Source organism: Condylostylus longicornis, unplaced genomic scaffold, assembly GCF_029603195.1.
Source record: "Condylostylus longicornis isolate FDR11 unplaced genomic scaffold, ASM2960319v2 ptg000004l, whole genome shotgun sequence".
NCBI lineage: Eukaryota > Metazoa > Arthropoda > Insecta > Diptera > Dolichopodidae > Condylostylus > Condylostylus longicornis.
In genome coordinates this window covers 12,679,775-12,699,136 of record NW_026577973.1, presented here as the reverse complement: position 1 = coordinate 12,699,136, position 19,362 = coordinate 12,679,775, and the positions used below count along the sequence as shown (strand labels likewise).

Here is a 19,362-nt window from a genome sequence, read left to right as displayed (position 1 = left end):
TAAAAAATTAAATAAATGATAATAAATAAAAAATGGCTTATAAAAAATGCTTTGAAATTTTTTAAAAATAAGTTTAAAGAATGAGTTGCAGTTCATCACAAATATGATAATAATAACCGATGTTTAAGAGAATTATGCTCAATTGTGACGTATATTGGGATCGAGGTGATTTGCTACTTGCCTTTAGAGTTTTTACGTTAGTATTTTCAGATTTCTTTTAGCCACAGACAGGTTTTGTGTACGTTTAAACATGTTAAGTGATCAGGAATTATCGGAAGGATAAGAAACCACTACATAAAAACGAGAAAAAAAATAGAGTTGACCTTGTCAACTCTATGATACCCGTACGAATTTGTTATCCTATGTGCGAATAACTAATGTGCCATAACTAACTATGGGGCAGACTATGACTTAAAGTTGCCGTATTACCATATTAATTTATGCAAAATTTCAGTACTATGTGTTTTTCCAAATTCCGGTTGTGCCAAACTACTATTGAAGTTGTATGGCAGCTACCAAGAAGAGCCAAGAAATTTTAGCGAATTTTATCAAGCACATCGGCCCTACTAATATATTCACTTGTGTCAAATCTCAATATCACAGCTTTTATAGTTTCTGAGATATAGCCAAATAACTTTTGAAGTTGTATGGCAGGAACCAGAAGGAGCCAAGTAATTTCAACGACTTTCATGAGTAACATTGGCCCTACTAATATATTCGTTTATGTGAAATTTCAATATCATAACTTTTATAGTTTCTGAGATATAGCCAAATAACTTTTGAAGTTGTATGGCAGCTACCCGAACCGGTACCCCGATCACGTCCAATTTAAATAGGGTTCTGGCACTTACTACAATAAATCATTTGTGAAAATTTGGTGAACTTAGCTCAATTAGTTTTTGAGTTATCGTTGGACAGACAAAGCTAAATCAACTCAGAATTTGACGCTAATCAAAAACATACACTTGAGTCTATATCTAACACCGTTATTTCTTAGCGTTACAAACGGTAAGGCAAATTTAGTATACCCTTCGAACATACGTTCGTACGGGTATAAACATATCGATTACTTCGAATTTCTATTATCCAGACTTAACACCATTAAGCTCTGTAGACTGAAATAAATAACAATACGGTTTCTTATAAATTTTAATATAAAAAAGGATTCACACGTTACCGTTGTTTTGTAACACGATGTGAGTGAAAATACCTTCGTATGGGATTTAAAAATTTTAAGTTGAAATCGTAAAAAATTGTAGTCTAGTACCGAATTTTTTAACGATCTAGCGTTTTCCGTCTATTAACTAATCTGCCCTCCCGTATTTTTTTAACAATAATTCAAAATATGAGAATCTATATTCTAGATTTAAAGTTTTTGAACTATTCCTAATATAAATATTCTGAATGATTCACAAATTATATTTATTATTGAAATTCCTCTTTATGTCGGTTCATTAATTCACTACTCTAGTTCAATTAGTAGTTAAGTTTACCGTCAAATAGTATGAGAAGCTTTTTATTCGTATTCGTACTTCACATGTACATATGTATGTAGGAAAATATTGAGCTTAAACAGTGCTCAAATTTTACTTTGTGTGAATTTTTCAGACTACAATTTTAACAGAATTAATAAAGTTTGAATATAAAACGTTTTCGGCGTTATTGTTTTATGATTTCCAAAACTGTTTGTTCAATTGACACAATCAATTTTATTTTTAATTTTATTTTTTTACGTACTAGGTAATTTCGATTTTTTTTAAAAAAAAGCCTTTAATAATAAATTTAATACAGAAGGTTCATAATTCTTTACCTTTCATAAACAATACTTGAATTTTAAATTACGAGGATTGCAGCGTTTGAATTGAATTCAAAAAAAAATCTTATATTTTGTCCTTTTCGACTAATTTTTTTCCGGTAATTTTATTTCAAATAAAAAAACAAAAAAAAAAATAAATTTGAATATTTTAAAAATTTTCTGAATGACTTTTCCATATATTTTTTTTTAAGTTCACCCTATTCAACAGAAAGTATGCATATATGAAATTTTTAACCCTCAATTCTATGAATAGAATTTTTGAATTCGGAAATGAGAAAATGTTTATAATATAATGAAAAAGTAATGGATTTAAGGTATTGCTTGAGACCTAAGAAAGCGCTGATTTATGCGACAAAATTTCTTTTTAATTTGGAAGGACTGGTTAAATATTAAAATTTTGGAGTGCTTTCACGAAGTTGCCGGAGAATCCGAAATAAGACTGATAGATGATTTTTAGATTAATTCCACTAAATAATTAATTTGAGTCATTTTGGTAAAATCCATGTGTTCAGGTTCAATAGCACTTTTTTGTTTGATTTCAATACGTAATTCATTACATAATGCGCATTTAAGTCAGAATGAGCCCATCGAGTTAATATGATTCGATATTACATTTTGAAAAATATAGTTACAAATAGTCAGTTATGTAACAATAAATCTCTGGCAATTACTCTTTCCAATCGAAGGCAAAATCCAAAACTAAGGGGTTAAATAAAATTTTTAAATTTAAACTATTACAAAAAAAAAAGTAAAAATTGTCAACCATATAAAATTTTATATTTTTCCGAAAAACATTAACAGTGTCGTTGATAGCTCTTATAAAACATGTGAAGTAGATTTTTTATAAATATTATTAAGTTAGAAAATGTTAAGCAGCCTTCTAAAATCAAAACATATTTTTTTATTTTCTTCAATTTATAAAATTTATTACCATCAAGCTTTTACTTATAAAATTTCCTTTATGCTTTCTCAATGTTATTCAAAAGGACACGCTTTAATTTATAATGTTTTGTTACTATTAAAACGAAGCCCATTAAATTTAATGTACATTTAAAAAATTTGTATTTTGTATATGCTTATGTTTTTTGCATTATCGTATTCCAAGAATTTCTTTTAAAATTACGAATTGTACTCTCAAGAAACAGATTTTAAAACAGAAATTTGTGAATTACTTTTCTGTTACAACTTACAAATTAAATACACTCGCAAATTTTAAGTAATGAAATTAACCAAAGAGCAAGGAAGTAATAAAGTAAATATTTTCTATATTCAAGCTACAATGGTGCTAGTCAAAATTCTCAAGAAATTCATTGGAGTTAAAAGCTTTCATATTTTAGAAAATATTCAAGCTGCAGTGCGGCCTTAAATGAAAAAACCTGTATTGAAAATTGTATGATTACACTACCTATTCCTGTTTTGCATTAAAATCTAGTTCCTTTTTAAATTTAGTTTAGTGTACGTTATTAACGAATTTTGCACATGTTGCTGTACGTTTTTTGCAAATTTACGAAAGAGAATTGGTTTTTTTTTATACCATTACAGAGCATTAAAAAGTGAAAACTAATAAAACAAAGCAAGGGCTTTTGAAAAAAAATAAAATAAAATTACTTGCATTATTCAAAGAAGTGTCGAACACAAAAAGAAATCTAATGTGGTCACCACCGATTACAGAACTGAAACCGCTCACAATGTGTTACTATTTTAATATAACATTGAAACCTCGTGTGACAAAGAGGTTGATTAAAATTGTTCTAATGCCTTCTACACTTTAATTTTAAATTTAAATTTTTAAGCAAACTATAGTAGTTTGCGTATTAACTAGTTAACAAATAACCCTCTAGCAACTAGTAAGCTAGTAGTTATATACCCTTACAAATTTAATTTTAGTCCTAACAAGAGATTCAATTTCTGAAATATAATTTCTTCGAGAATTTTATAAGGTGTCCTTATCAAACAAAACGGTATCTTTGTATTAAACTTCAATAAAATTCTAATGAATTATTTCCTTAGATATGGAGGAAAATGTAAAATCAGCTTTTTCTGAGCCAATTATTCCAGTTTCTGGGAACTAATATTTTCGAAAAATTTTGCTGATTCATTGTTTTATTAATCAGAATCTAACCATAAAATCTTTTAGTTATTATTTGCTTCTATGACGACTTGAACTAAATGTTAATTTAGTATACGTAGCGAAGGACCAGTTTTAAGAAATTGAATTCTTGAAAAGCTTATTGACTCAGCGATGAAGCTTAAATATAAAATTTCAAGAAATAGTGTCCCTCATTATCGTAAAACCAATCAAAAATTTGCAATCTATACCCGTATTAAAGATTCAGTTGTAGTCATATTTTATTATCAGATGAAACTTATTCAGAGAATCTGTTAGTTATTTCCGTTGAAAATTCTATATGTAAAGTTTGGTGCCATTCCATCATTTCTCTTATTACAAGCAATTCGGTCGCTAAAATTTTTTAAAAAAGTAGACATTTCTAAAGTGTGAAATTTTCAAAATACAAAGTCTGAGATTAAAGTTTACTTTGAAAAAATTGTCGTTTAGTTTGAATATCAATTATTATAAATTTAATGTTAATTTGAACTGAAATCAAATAATTTTAATTTTATTTTATTCCACAATAGCAACATAGAAACTTCATTGAATAATTAAAATATGGAATTGGAAACAAATAATGACACAAGAACAAAATATCTTAAATGTGGATTTATTTTCATAACATTTTTTCAATTTCTTATATGTGCTTTTTGGATTCAAATATTGACATTATATTGGGGTGAAATTACTACGTCATTGCCATCGGAATTCCCACAATTTTGGTTCTTTTTCATTATTTTCCTTGTGATCAAAATTTTGCAATGTATTGGAATTTCATTGTTTAAGATCAAATCGAAATATGTTCGAAGTGCTACACTTAAAATTTTATTATTACTTTCTTTCATCGCTATAATTAATTGTTGCAGTTACCTAAATACGTCCAAGTTTTTGAAATATAAGGAATATAATGCTGAAAATAATAATAGTACAACAGCATCATCCAATTTTTTAATAATTCCAAATTATTTTTGCAACTTAATATCTTCAAAGAATATTATACGTAACTTTTCAATTTATCATGATATTTCTATGGGAAAATATGATAAATTTATGAGTCATAATATTGCATGGAATATTATTCAAAGTAAATACAAGTGTTGTGGAATACATTCTGCTAGCGACTGGTATAAACATCGATCTGGAATACCTAGAAGCTGTTGTCAAATATATGTAAATTATAAAAGAAACCTACCATTTAGAATATATGGGAATGAAAGATCATGTCCATTAAGTAAATCATATCAAAAGGGTTGTTTAAATCTGTTAAATCATAAAGTTATGACTTTAATTGAATACAGTGAAATTGGTGTTTTAATTATTGGGTTATTCGATACATTTTTGATCTCAATCATTGCAATATTAATATTTTTCAAAAAAACTGTAAATGGAGAAAAATTTCAGAAGAATGTTTTAAAATTTTCAAAAAATGTTCGTAGAACACCATATATTCTTAAAGTTACTGGTCATAATAATACGTATAACGTTGCAAAAGCTGGTCGAATGGTTTAAATTGGAAAAAATGTGTTTTTCATGGTTTTAAATTATTGTCGTTTACTCATAATTTAAAATATTTCAATTTGTAATTAAATCTCGAAATAAACTTACGAAAATTTTGTGAAAAAAAAAGTGTTTTCAAATTTTAATATGATTTAGGAGGAATTATTGAAAGAATTTTAAATTTGTTATGACATTTACGCATCTAATATCATTCATCGAATTTATTAATTTAATGAAAGTTGTGTAAACATCCGTGGATTTTCTTTGATTGAAAAAGAATAAGGTGGTAAAACTGTAAAAAAACCTGGCATTTGATAAGGTTAGAGGTCGAATAACTATTTTACTAAAAGCTAAATATTGACAGGGTTGACATATTCTTGCTCTAACATAACAAAACTTTCTATAAATAACCTGAAAACAAGTGGATGAACGGAATGACGTACGTATTACTTAATTTCGAACATAAAACTTATTTATTTGTTAAAAAGTTAACTAAAAATTTTAACCCAAATTTTGTCAGAAAGCCATTGTATTTTTTATTAAAATGTAAATGTTTACAATAAAAAGAATATAAAAAAAAGAACAGCTTCAATTACATTATCATAAAAAACGCAAACAATGTTAACGGACAATAGGTTACGACAATGACACATAACATTTATTTTATATTTATTATTTGTATATTTTATTATATTCCGGGAAAAATCCCTTAAGTTCCTTAATTTTAGAATCGAATATTATAGGCATTAATATTATTTTTAAAAATAAAAAATATGTATAACGAAATGATGTTTTTCCGCTTCAATCTAAAAATTTTAGTCATCTTTTGCCCAATTTCAAATTTATTTACACATGATGTAGTGATTTCTTTGCCTAGTCAAGTTGGCTCCTACTAGCTCTAAATCAATTACGAAAATTATTTTCATGAAGCAATAAAATTAATGGCAAGTTATAATTTTTTAGCAGTAAACCAATCTACTGCATTTAGCGTTACCAAAATGTGGGACGATAATTAACTATATGCAACAGACATAGACGAAAATAATAAAAATTTTATAACCAGAACTATTTTCATATTAGACGATGCATACATACATATGTACATAATATCGCATAAAGATATACTAAATACCTAATTCCTTACAATTTTAAAACAATTATAATTTTAGCTTAATAACTCAGATTTTTGAATTAAATTCAGACCGCATTGACAGAAGAATTGGGACTTACAAAATATGTCATTTTGATAATTCAGTTGTAACAAAAATCTTAATTGTATCTAAAATTTTTAAATTAAAGCTAAATAAAGTAGTACTTTAGATGTTGCAGACTTCTAATTATGCCAAAAAAAAAAAGAAAACTGTTAAGACCCCTTATTTTTTTATCAATAAGAAGGAATTAATATTACGAACGTGAAGGTAGATTTCTCGTTAGGTAAAATTAATTCCATTATAGTTAAAGAATGGTCGACATTCTCCCACAATGTAAATGTAAAAGAACCAGTTAAATAGAAATACTATAATTATACGCAAACAACAAATGCGCCATAATTGATCAAAAGTACTTCACCACACCATACCCCAAAATCTATATAGACTTTCATCTAATTGAGAATTTGTGATTCCATAAAAAAGTCGAAATGACCATATAAAATGTGTAAATTTTGGAGAAAATTGACACGCCAAACATGATTCATTTAGCTACAAAAAATTAGATTTAGCAGTAGTTGGTTGTATAATGCTCTGTTGTGTAATTTAAATTTTTTCTAATTGAATTTTATAGCTACGTATGTATGTATGTATATATATTATTTTGTATATAACACGCGGATATATTGGTATATATGTAGCTTTCAATTTATGAAGAAAATTCAACACCTAATAAAACTCCTATAAAATTAAAGTTCCTTTAGTTCATAACATAATTATATATTAAAGTATTAATACATATACATATGTATGTATTTTCATCATTCATATAAAATTTTGACATCGATACGCTAGCTGTTGTAATGTTGGAAGCCTAATATATTTATTAGGCTGCAAACAATACAGCCTCGTATATTTTTACCACAGCAAACCGATCTGACAAAAAGTTTCACTGACCACATTAATTTTTGACTCACATTAATATTTTCAACTAATTATTGTGTAACACAATTAAATTTATTGTATCATAGAATAAAAGTATATTAATAGTGATGAAGTTGAATTTATAACAGTGGTAAAATTGTACAACTTTTTTCGAGTGTAAGGATTCAGGCAGGCTAGCAATTTTTTAATTTTACAACTGTTTAATTCCCTATTTGTGTTCCATAGTTTTATATTCAAATCTATGGAACACAATCATACAGGTTGCGCGTACACATGCAACCTGTATGATCGAATGCAGTTAAGCAATCAAACAGTCTGTTATTTTTTTACAAACTAATTGTAATTTTTAGTTTCTTAGTTGTGCGCGCAACAATAATCAAATAGTAGTTTCAAAACTTAAAATTGCATGTAAGTTTGAGCCGTAAAATTAAAAAACTCAGATGAGAATCTATTGTACACACCCCGTTATATCAACATTACTTTAACTACAATTATATTTATTTTAAAGGTGAAGTTTTTAGTAACTTTTACGATGTTGTAAATCTACTTGAAAGTATAAAACACATAAAATCACTAGTCCGACACTTTTTGTTTTTTGTTCGTGTTTTTAAACGTATCCTTTTATTTACGATTCTTTTTCATCATTTTAACTGAGACTTTTTTTTGTTATATTCATCAGTTTACATTTAACCTCTATTTTTGTTTTTATAACGATTTTACTAACATTTTATGACTATTTTGTTACTATTTTTCCTTCTACTCTTCTATTTTTCTTACATTTTTTTGTTCCTCTTATTCTATATCAATTTTATTTACGGCTTTAAAGGGCATAATATCCTTGTATAATATTATATCCTTATTTATTGTATAATATATACAGTTATAAAAACGAAGAAAAAGTTTTAAGATGCATGCAATGAAAAAATTTATATTGAAAAAATTAAAACATTTAAACCAGCGAACGCAACAGTGATTTTATGTGCATTTCCAAATCAAAATAAAAAAAAAAGTCCACATAATTTTTCTGTATAAGAAACAAAGGATTCAAAAAGCACAAATAAAAAGTTTTGAAAAATGATGAAAATGAATTTTCTTATTACTGATAAAAAAAAATTGTGGTTTATAGTATACGAGTAGTTAAGATAGATTTTGTATTTTTATACCATAAAATACCGTTAACTCAACTTAAATTCGAATCCTTTAAGGATATTAGGATATGTATGTATGTAAATATGCAGTTTAAGTATAATTTTTTTAAATTAATCAAATTTTAAAGAGCACTAAAACTGAACACTTTTGTTTTCTTTTTCGATTTCTCCGGTTTCATAGTTTTAAAGTTACACGGTTGAAATAATAAAAATCTCATTTTCATAATTGGATTTTTATTTTACAGAAATTCAATTTTTATTATGTTGTATACGAGTATTATATTTATATGTATGTATATTTCTGTTTGTTATTTTAGAAATTTTATTATGGAGTTTTGACCAAAGAATTTCTTGAAATTTAAAGATTGTTATTGTGTTTCGGAAAAATATTCATTTAAATTCGAAAACATAAAACGGTTTTAAAAAATCACATTTTCAAAAGTTTTTAAATGATATTCCAAACACTGTTGAATAAGTTGCTCGTAGCTATATGTATTTGTAATTAATTAATATAATTAATACTTACATATTAAGTACATATTCAATTTTACTTCTATAATACGGCTGTCAAAGAAACATTCTGTATTCATTCTGGAATAAATTTATAATTAACAATAATTTGTTATTCTGTCGTTGAATGAAAGCAGCCGTATGCGTTGCCTATAACTAGATTTTCTGAACTTCTATAATCAGTAAAGTTTTATCAACGTATATGATATTTTTTTGATTTCTTCAGTGCACTGTTGAAGTTTGAAATCCCGAATTTCTCTACTACATATTTGATTTAATGACAGGGTTTTATTTTTCATAATACAGGTTTTCGGAATCTAAAATCCGTAGTATAAACCCGTTCTGGGTTGTACTGGGGCATAATCTGGGGATTACGATAGATGAAATTTTACTTCATTGACTTAAATTACACATCAAGAATGACTTTTTTTAAAAGGAAACTTTTCAACTTATGAGTGCAGGTCTTGGAGTTTCTATTTTTGTATTTTATTTTTAATGAGTTAAAGTTTCTTAACTCTTAACTGACGAAATTATTACCCCATAATAGTTTTTGCTATAATTTTAAGATTAGTTTTTTCTTATTTTCTTGTATTTCTCAATAAGATAATAATTAAGAATATATACAGGGTAATTCAGTTAAGATTACAATATTATATTAGATTGTCGTTGAAGGCATTAAAAATTGAGTAAAATGTTTGTTGAGTAAAATGGGAAAAACTATGTGTCAAATTACAACGGTTTACTAGATACAAGAATTTTAATGAATTTCCATGCTTTGTTGCCTTCAAGAGCTTGAAGGCAACATATTACATGATTTGGTATTTTATGTACTTTCGGAATACCAAATATTCAAACTCATATGTTTTCCTTTTCTGCTATTTTTTTAGATTTATCTAAGCTGATAACTTTATATGAAACTTTTTAAAACTTTATAATTTTTGTTTTGTAAAATTTTGGCCAGATTGTTCTGCTTTAATTTAAGTCATCAAATGTTAAAAAAAAATTGCAGTACAGGAGATATAACAAAAAAAAGCTATTTGAATTTTAAGACTTAACGCAAGGGCTTGAGTATTAACTTAAAAAATTCTCGTTATTTTTTATTTTTATCGATTTTAAGTGCTATATTTAACAAATATTATTTTAATTTGGAGTGAAAAATGACCCCTGATATCAGTTATAGGTTAACAACAGATTTTCTTTTCCAGTCGCTCAAACATTAGTTGTGTGGCTTTTAAATATCGCTTTGAGAATTGAATAAGGTTTTGCAAAAGTAACTTTCTTAATAGTTCTAGAATTTCTTAAAGAAATCAAGAGAAATAAATAAGTGTATCCCTAAATGTTGTTGAATAACAATTAAATAAGCTTAACTTTTTTCGTAGTGCCTATAATAATCTGAATTTTAATAATGTATTGCATTTCCAAATTAAAATTACGTCATTGTAGTAAATTATTAAATGCAATACAATTTATAAATCATATATGTATTATATTTTTACATACTTATATACAGGGTGATTCTGAAAGGTATACAACAACATATTCCATTGGTTAGAAGATTGAAAATCTGAAGGTTTTCCGAGTTCCAGGTATTTTAACGAATTTTCATGAAATTTTTACTTATCCAAGTTTTCTTGATTATAACTTCCGTCCTGCAAAAGATGGAGACTTAAAACAAACAGTTTCTGAAAGGCCTAGTAAAGGGCTTAAAATAAACATGTTGCTTGATTCTGTATTTTTTGTACTTTCGGAATACTAAGCATTTCGAACTTTAGGAAAAATCAAATTTTTTCATTGTTTTATTTTTTCATTTTTTTCTTTTCTAACTAAATTAATTTCGTAAAAAATCTATTAAATCCTTGAGATTTTTTTTATAGATTTTTTCAGGCTGCTTATATTTTATTTTAAGTCCTCAAACATTAAACATTTTTTTATGTGACAAGTTTTAGTGCAAGAACCACAAATATTGTGGCAAGAAATTCAATTAAAATCAAACCAGATGTTGATAAAACTTAAATTAAATTCAATTTAATATTCCTTTATCGAAAAATTTGGAAAAATACGAATTTCTTATATAAAAAATTTACAAACTTCTCAATACAAACACCAAATTCTCCTATGAAATTCACCTTATTCGGAAAAAATTTATGTTTTTCTTCTTTCAAATCTATTTCTACTCAATCGCATATTTTATGTTAATTGCTTTACTAGAACACCACTTTAGTTGCATCAACCGTATACCAATTTTAGTTTTTGTAGAAATATGTTTGATATTTATTAATTCTCTTAAATTATTTATTTATTATTTATTGGCTTAGTAATGTTAATACCATATCACTTACAAACTCCATTTTGTTCAAAAAAATTAAATTTTCCTATTAAAAAATCGCTCCAACTGGATAATTTTAACAACTTCAGATGCCAAATGGTGTCTAGATTCCGAAAATTATTTTTTCAAATTTTTATATTGCACCCAATTCGAGAAAAATGCATTTAAAAATTTTAAACCATATAGGTACCTTTTCTTACAAAAATTGGCAAAAATTAAAAACTTATAATTTTTCTTGCCAAGAAAAGTTTCGAAAAAAAATTTTTGATTACTTGATTTTTTTTTTGTTTTTCCTAATAAACAAAATTCTAGTTTTTCTTTTCAAAAATTTCAAATTTTTTTAAATCAATTTTTGTTTTTCAAATTAAAAGTTAGTATAGAATTTTGTTTCAATTTTATTATTGTTCATCCAAAATAACACTCTCCTCATTCAAAATTAATAAGAGTTGATAATTACAGCGCTTAAAATCCTCGCCTTTAAGGACCTTTAATAACTTGACATTGAAATGATTTTTGTGATAAATCTTCTGTAACATAAAAAAAATTTTAATGCTTGAGCACCTAACCTTAAGCAGCTGGAGTTTCGCCCAAAAAAAAAAATTTCAAGGCTTTAAAAAATTTCTTACGAAATTATTCTAATTAGAAAAAACTGTAAAAATACAACAAGGGAAAAATTTGATACAAATACAGAATAAAGGAACATATTTATTTCAAACCCTTTACTTCGGAAACTGTTTGTTCGAAGTTCCTATATTTTTCAGAACGGAAGTTATAATAAAAAAAACTTGGATAAGTAAAAATTTCGTGAAAATTCGTTAAAATCCCTGGAATTCGGAAACCCTTGAGATTTGGCACCCAGTCCGGAACAAATGTTTTACCCATTTTCTACCCTCTAATCAATGGTATATGTTGTTATATATACCTTCCTGAATCACCCTATATATATAATATAATTTTAAATTTTAATAATTTAACTGTCTACTGTGCATTAAAAACACACAATACAAATAATAGTTAAATTAATCAAAAATGTTCAATATATTTTCGAAAAATTACTCTTTACTCTTTAAATATGTAAGTTTTCTTTTAATAAGTAAATCAATTTTATGGCTCATTTTAGTAATTTGATAAAAAATGATGTTCTGTTGACCATGACAAATTATACATTTAATATGTTTGTATAATACAAGAACATACGGAAAGGAATTTTTCATAAATTTCTTTCTTATTTATTTGACGGAAATGAAAATATAATTTTTGATTTTTCCTTTATATTATAAAAGCATTTTGTATATTGTGTACGTTATATAAGAGTTTGATGTAAGCTATCATTATAAATTTCTTTTTTCTTTTGAATAACTATAATATAGCTATAAATTTGAAAATTTTCATAATCTTTGATATTTTATCAACCCTTTAAATATATTATGCATGTACATATGTGCATTATAATAAACGTCCTTCCTTAAGCATATATTCGATTCGATCATATAAATAGTGGTAATCTTTACAAATTACTAATAAAAATTATTTTAGTTTTTATATTTACTTTCGATACACGATGTATACTGAAAATAATGTATAAAAGTAAAAAATGTCCTTTGATATAATATAATATCCTTTTTGTCAATAAATTGATCAATTTATCATAATGAATATGCAATAAAAATAAATATCAAAATGTCCTTTTAAATAAATAAAGATAATCGTATATACAAAATATATTTATACACTTATAACTTAATGCATTAAATTCTAGACCGGCATATACTGTGTATGTATGTATATATATGTTTATACGCACAAGTATTAACACACTTATAAAAAAATATTTTACTTATGAAAAATTTCACTAATATTGCGTATTTATTTGATATTTTTGTAATAAATTATAAAAACACCATCTCAATAAACAAAAAAAAACAAAAAAAAAAAGAATAAACAGAAAAGAACAATTTTTCTATTTATTTTTTCCGCCTAAAAAGGATATTTTATTGCTTACATTGTAATAATGAATTGGATGATGAAAAGAAGAGGAAGGCATTTATGTGTACCTATAAGCGATTTATTAAAATAAAAAGTGAAAAAAATGAAAGGTGGGCTGGAAAATTTATTAAAAAAAAAAATTATTTAAGAACGTGAAAATTGAGTCAAAACAGTTGTATGCAAAGTTAAGGTATGGGAGTTTGTAAGAAAATTTATCTTGATTATACATTTAATCAGTGTTTACCGTTGTGCTACATAATTATTATGTTATAGAATGCTAAATTAATATTTCTGAAAAATAAACAAATTAATTATTTTTACTGACCGAATACAATAAGTGAGGTTATGCTGTGATGGCGATTTTTCGGTAAAACTATACTTCTACATGGTATGAAAGCGTAAAGAAAGTGTTTTTAGCAAGGTTTCGGTCTATCGATCTATCGGCTATTTTCCTGAAACACTTTTGCTAAACTGGACAAAAAAACTTCCGGTCAGTTATGTGCTTATCACATCAGATTTTATGTTATTCAGTTTGGATAAAAATGCACAGAATATTAATAATGTTGAATAATGAAAAAAAATTAAAAAAGCTTAATCTTTTTAAATATCTCAAATAATATTCGCAGGAACCTGTGAGATCCTACGATTAAATGAAAAAATTTAATACTTTAGTTCTTATAGTTTGCAAGATATTGCCAAACTACTTTTTAATTTTTTTTGCGATCTATTGTAGGAGCTTGTACAATCACAACAAAATTTAATTGAATTATTATCAGTTAAGTTTTAATGGAAGCAGGTAATCTTGTCACATTTTTTACGATCGTATGAAATTTATTTTTACTACTCTTCAAATTAAATGATCTACGTTATGCTGATCTACATTTTTGGAAAATTAATCAAATTCGTATAATTCTCTTTTAAATTAAAATCGCTTCTCAATTCTTCCTTCAGTGTTTCTCTACACTTCAGCCACATTGAGTTAATTTCAAATAATCAGTTTCATTTCTAACGATAAAGCTATGTCGTAGATATTAATTTTACAATTTTAAAATTGTGACAAGAGTCACAGGAATTAAGTTATTATTCAATTTTTCATGTTTTCGACATTATTATTATTGCAAACGCAGTTTTTTGGGCGTTATAATGCCCTGATTTATGATAGTTCATGTTAAATCGAAAAATGAATACAAATCAAATACATACAAACAAATAGGAAAACAATTATAAGAAGAAAAACTTGTTCTTCTTTTTCATAAATTTGAATTTTTTTTAACTTTTATTAAAAACAAAAGTGTGGAGAAAATTTAACACCCATTTGCCCTTTTTAATATTTTCGTTCTCGTTAATCTATCCTGTATCTTACGTATAATTTATGGAATTTTTATTAATATTTCAATAATAGAATTAAAGAAAATTGTGCGCAATTTGGTAAGAAAATCAAGTACAGAATAATTTTAAAAAACAGTTTAGTTTTTGATTTTTGAAATTTATGCTTTAATTTTAATAATAAATTCAACAAATCTTATTCTAATCTGCCTAAAATGAATTCTAAATCAAAATATTAATTGTAATCCAAATTTAAAATTCACTTAATGTTTTCACTTTTTGATGAGACCTTTATTTAAGGAATACCAACCTTCAGAGATTAATTTATGAACTCCTTAAAATAAAGTGTGCATTGTTTAAGTCTGGTTATTAATTATTTACGTAAAAAAAATATTTTTATTCTAAAGTTAACTCTTAATATTTTATTAAAAAAGTTAAAAAATTCGTGCTATTTTGTTCGCTTTTCTCTTCTAACTCTTATCATATTATTTGTTTCCTTATAAACTTAAGGAAAAGAGACCCAACGAACATAATAATAAAGAAAAGAATCTAATTAAACCGTTTAACTTTTTATAATAAAAATTAAATTTAATTTCCCTCACCATCCGATTTCATTCTTTATTATATAGTTTCTCTTTTTGTGTACTAATTTTCACCCCATTATTTTCGCCGCGTTTACTACTACTGCTTTTAAAAACTTTATTACCATTCAAAACTTCTATTATCGTATTTGATTTTTCTTTTGTTTCCCGTTTCTATTTCGTGTTTTATTTTATGCTTTTCTTTATGACTTCTTCTTATTTCAGTATTTTACTCGCTTATGAAGTAAAGTCAGAAATTTTTCCTTTAAGCCTTAAAATTCAAAGAATAAACCATACAGACTGTATGAATAAATGAATAAACGGGATATTGAAAATTTAGTTAGCGGTATGACAAAATACGGTAAAATTCAATAATAAAAACGTAAAAAGTTATCATTACCTTAAAAAACGTGGTGTGTGTGTATGCCTGTAAAACTTAAAACAAACAAGATTCCTTTACAAAAAATAAAGGAACAGAGGAAAAGGAAGAAAAATAATAAAGAAACCGTTATAATCATAATTTTCCCGCAAAATGTTTACGCGATAACGGGTGACGAGAGAAATTATTAAAATAAAATTTGACAATTTTTTTGTGTTTCTTTTTTCTCTTTTCGTCCTTTTTTTTTCATTCTTTGTGTATATGAAAATTCATCATCAAGAAGTTAAAATTGATTGTTTTCTTTCTTCTGGTCCTGGTTTTTCTCTATATATTTTTGAAAATTTTGTGATTATAAAAGTAAAATACAAAAAATTTTCTTAATGATTACATTATGATTATATAGTAAATGATTGATGATATGATGATGATAATGATGATTGTTGACGTTGATAACTTTTGTATTTTTAAATTTTATTGTGTGCTTTCCACTTCATAATTATAATTAGCTGTAGTATAGCGATTAATTTTTATGATATCATTAAATACAGAAGTTCTTATTAGAATTAGCAAAGTTATATTTGAACATTTTTCACTTCTATATTTTAATGAAATCTACCAGACGTATGCGGTTTTCTTCTATTATTCTTGTATAGTGTTGCCATAGAATAATTTTTTGAATAACATATAAAATGAAGTGTACACACATATGCAAAACCAATGCTGAAATTATTCCTATGTATGCAATCTTTCAATGCATACATAGTACTATTAATGCAATAGCGCGCCTCTCCCCTAAAGAAAATTTAGAAAAATAACTAAAAGAGAATTTTTTATATTATTTTTTTTTTTTAATTTGACTTTGAGAAAAAAAAACAAAAGAATTTCTTTTTGAAGGATTAATTTTTCTCTAGGGATTTGTAATTCATTCCGTTTCCAAGTAAGAAATTTTCAGAAGATTCGAAAATCATAGAGAAGAATGAAATATTTTAATCGTTTAGAGATGTTGAGTACTAGGATATTGAAATAATTAGTTTGAAAAATAAACAAATGATTTGGAATTTTTGCGGTGCAAAATAGATTTTTAATGTTAGTTTTTGGATAATTGAAAAAGTTTTGAAGTTCGTTTTTTAGTTTTATTTTTAAAGAAAAAGGTAAAATAAAAATATTTATGATTATGATTTTAATTTTTAATTTTGAAAATTTATTAAGGAACAGCTTAAAATTTTAAAATTAATTCTTATTCGAACATTAAAAATCATATATGGTAAGGTTAGTTTTTGTATTTTATAAAAGATTAACATTGAACCCTTTATGTATAATTATAACTTATAGAAGTAAATGATGTCATCTGTAGGCCATATAGGGCAGACAAATAATATAGATAAAGTTTTTTCACATAAATAATAGGACATTTTCGATTTCTTTATATAAGTAGCAACAATCAACACAAAATTAATTTTGTTTCAACTTTTGTTTTTTTCAATTACACCGGTTTTTGTCCTGGCACAATAAACTAGATATATATACTAATTATATATATTAGTTGCCTTGGTTAAAAAACAAGGAGTTAATTTTATGGGTTTCGTACATCTACAACTAAAATTTTTTGTGTCAACTGGAAATGTTTTTTTGATTATCTGTTGGAATATACCAAATCTATTTTCGAGTTGCCTACCTTAACGTACACAATTGCCTTATAAATCTTCCTGTGTCTTATCTACAATTTTTGAAATGCCACTCGAATATGCAATATGTTAGCCTTGTAAGACTTGAGAAGTTCAATATGCTGCTGGGAATTTTATCATGAATCATAAATCAAAAACAAAATGATAATAATTTGTATCAAAAAGACATGCGAAGGGTCTCGCGTTGGTTAAAACCTCGGCCAGGTTACTATAAAAATTATATTCAATATAGCCTAATATACAATAATTTTATAAAAAAATAACAAATTTAGTATACAAGCAATTTTCATATATTCAATAATATTCGATATTAAAAAACTAAAGCAAATAAACAATTAATTTAAATAACCTTAAATATTTAATGTAAAGAAAAAACTACGGCTGGTAAGTCATCTACCTAGTTAAAACTCTCAATGAAAACCCAATAAAACTGGAACATGAATATCTTTGATATTGTGCACTAGCCCTATGCTCCTTCTAGGTGTGAAAAAGAAAAAAACAAACAATATCAGACATCCAAATACATAAATTATCGGACATTTTACATTTCGTGGCCTCGAAAGAAAATTATAATAGTTTTTTCAAACTCAATTCAAAAGAAATTTTTTCGCTTCGCATTGAATAGTTTAGGTTTCTCTGAACTTCTCAGGCTGCCGTCAAGCTATCATCAACCTCTTAGTAGGTTAATGATTATTTATTACTGATTGAGGCTTCTAGCATTCTTATTGGTGATATACTTTTTTTTGAATAACTTATTACGCGGAATGTAGTTTAACTTTTTTTGTGGGAGGAGTTCTCTTCTAGGAAAATAAGAATAATTTGAGGTGGCTAGAACTTTTGAATATTCGTCATCGCAATACGAACTCTAATAAAAAATATTAATGAGGCGTGATGAAAAATTTGTATCTCTTATACTATCTTCAATTTCTCTATTAACTCTTCACAATTTTCTTTTCCTTCCTCATTAAATGATGACGATTCTACTTGGCAATATAAAATTTAGATTCTAAACGATGATTGTGTTTGCTCTTTCGTGCGATGTTATAAGAATCTTATACATTTAAATTGATTTGAAATAAAATTTTATTTTCAAATATTTTAATTATTTTTATTACAACCATTCAGCATTGGTTTTTATTAATTAACACTATTATGATGGACGCATTATTTGTCTGTCACCTTTTTAATTTCTGAATATTAGATTTATTTCGGTTATTTTATAAATATTTTCAGTATCTCATAAAAATGATGTCACGATAGGAGATAAAGAAGACGAAAAAAAATAAAAAATGATTTATGAATCATTATCCTGTAATTTACCATTCTTGTTCTCATCCTATCCCAAATGAATTGGTGTAATATGGATTATGGACGTATAGAATTTCTCTTCGCTATAAATAGACCAAAATAATCTAAAATGTTTTTATTTTAAAGGACATAAAAATTTTATTGCAAAAAAAAAATATTTTATTACTTTTTATTCTTCTTGACAGGATCTTTGAACTTATCAAAAAAAATATTAAGTAGTATTAAGTAGTATGCGGTCCAGTGGATCCTTTTTAGAAAAATTTTATTATTTTTCATCACAAATACACTACAAATTTTATAAAATAAAACTAAAAACGACAAAATAAGTCATTAAGGGATTTTGATTTTTATTGAAAGAAGACGACATGTCCTTAATAATCAACTAGACAAAATTTTTTTACTTCATTCGTATATAAGCTGTAATGGTCCTTTTGGGCGTTGATTATTACATAAATTTTTTAATGTTTTTCTATTCGTGTTTGTTTTTGCTTATTTTCAAATACATAAATACAAACACAAATCGGAAATAAATGATAATATGCTGTTACATAAGATTGTGTTCCTTTAAATATTTTTTTTTCCTACATTAATATTTTG

General features: G+C 25.6%; 1 protein-coding gene across 1 annotated transcript in view; it reads right to left on the bottom strand.

The window, feature by feature from the left end:
* LOC129613371 (uncharacterized) overlaps positions 1-19,362 on the bottom strand; it is a 37,746-nt gene that overhangs the window by 4,615 nt on the left and 13,769 nt on the right. Inside the window, exon 5 of the mRNA XM_055527389.1 lies at positions 12,423-12,436. Coding sequence (XP_055383364.1) covers positions 12,423-12,436 — 14 coding nt within the window. The remainder of the gene's footprint in view (positions 1-12,422; positions 12,437-19,362) is intronic.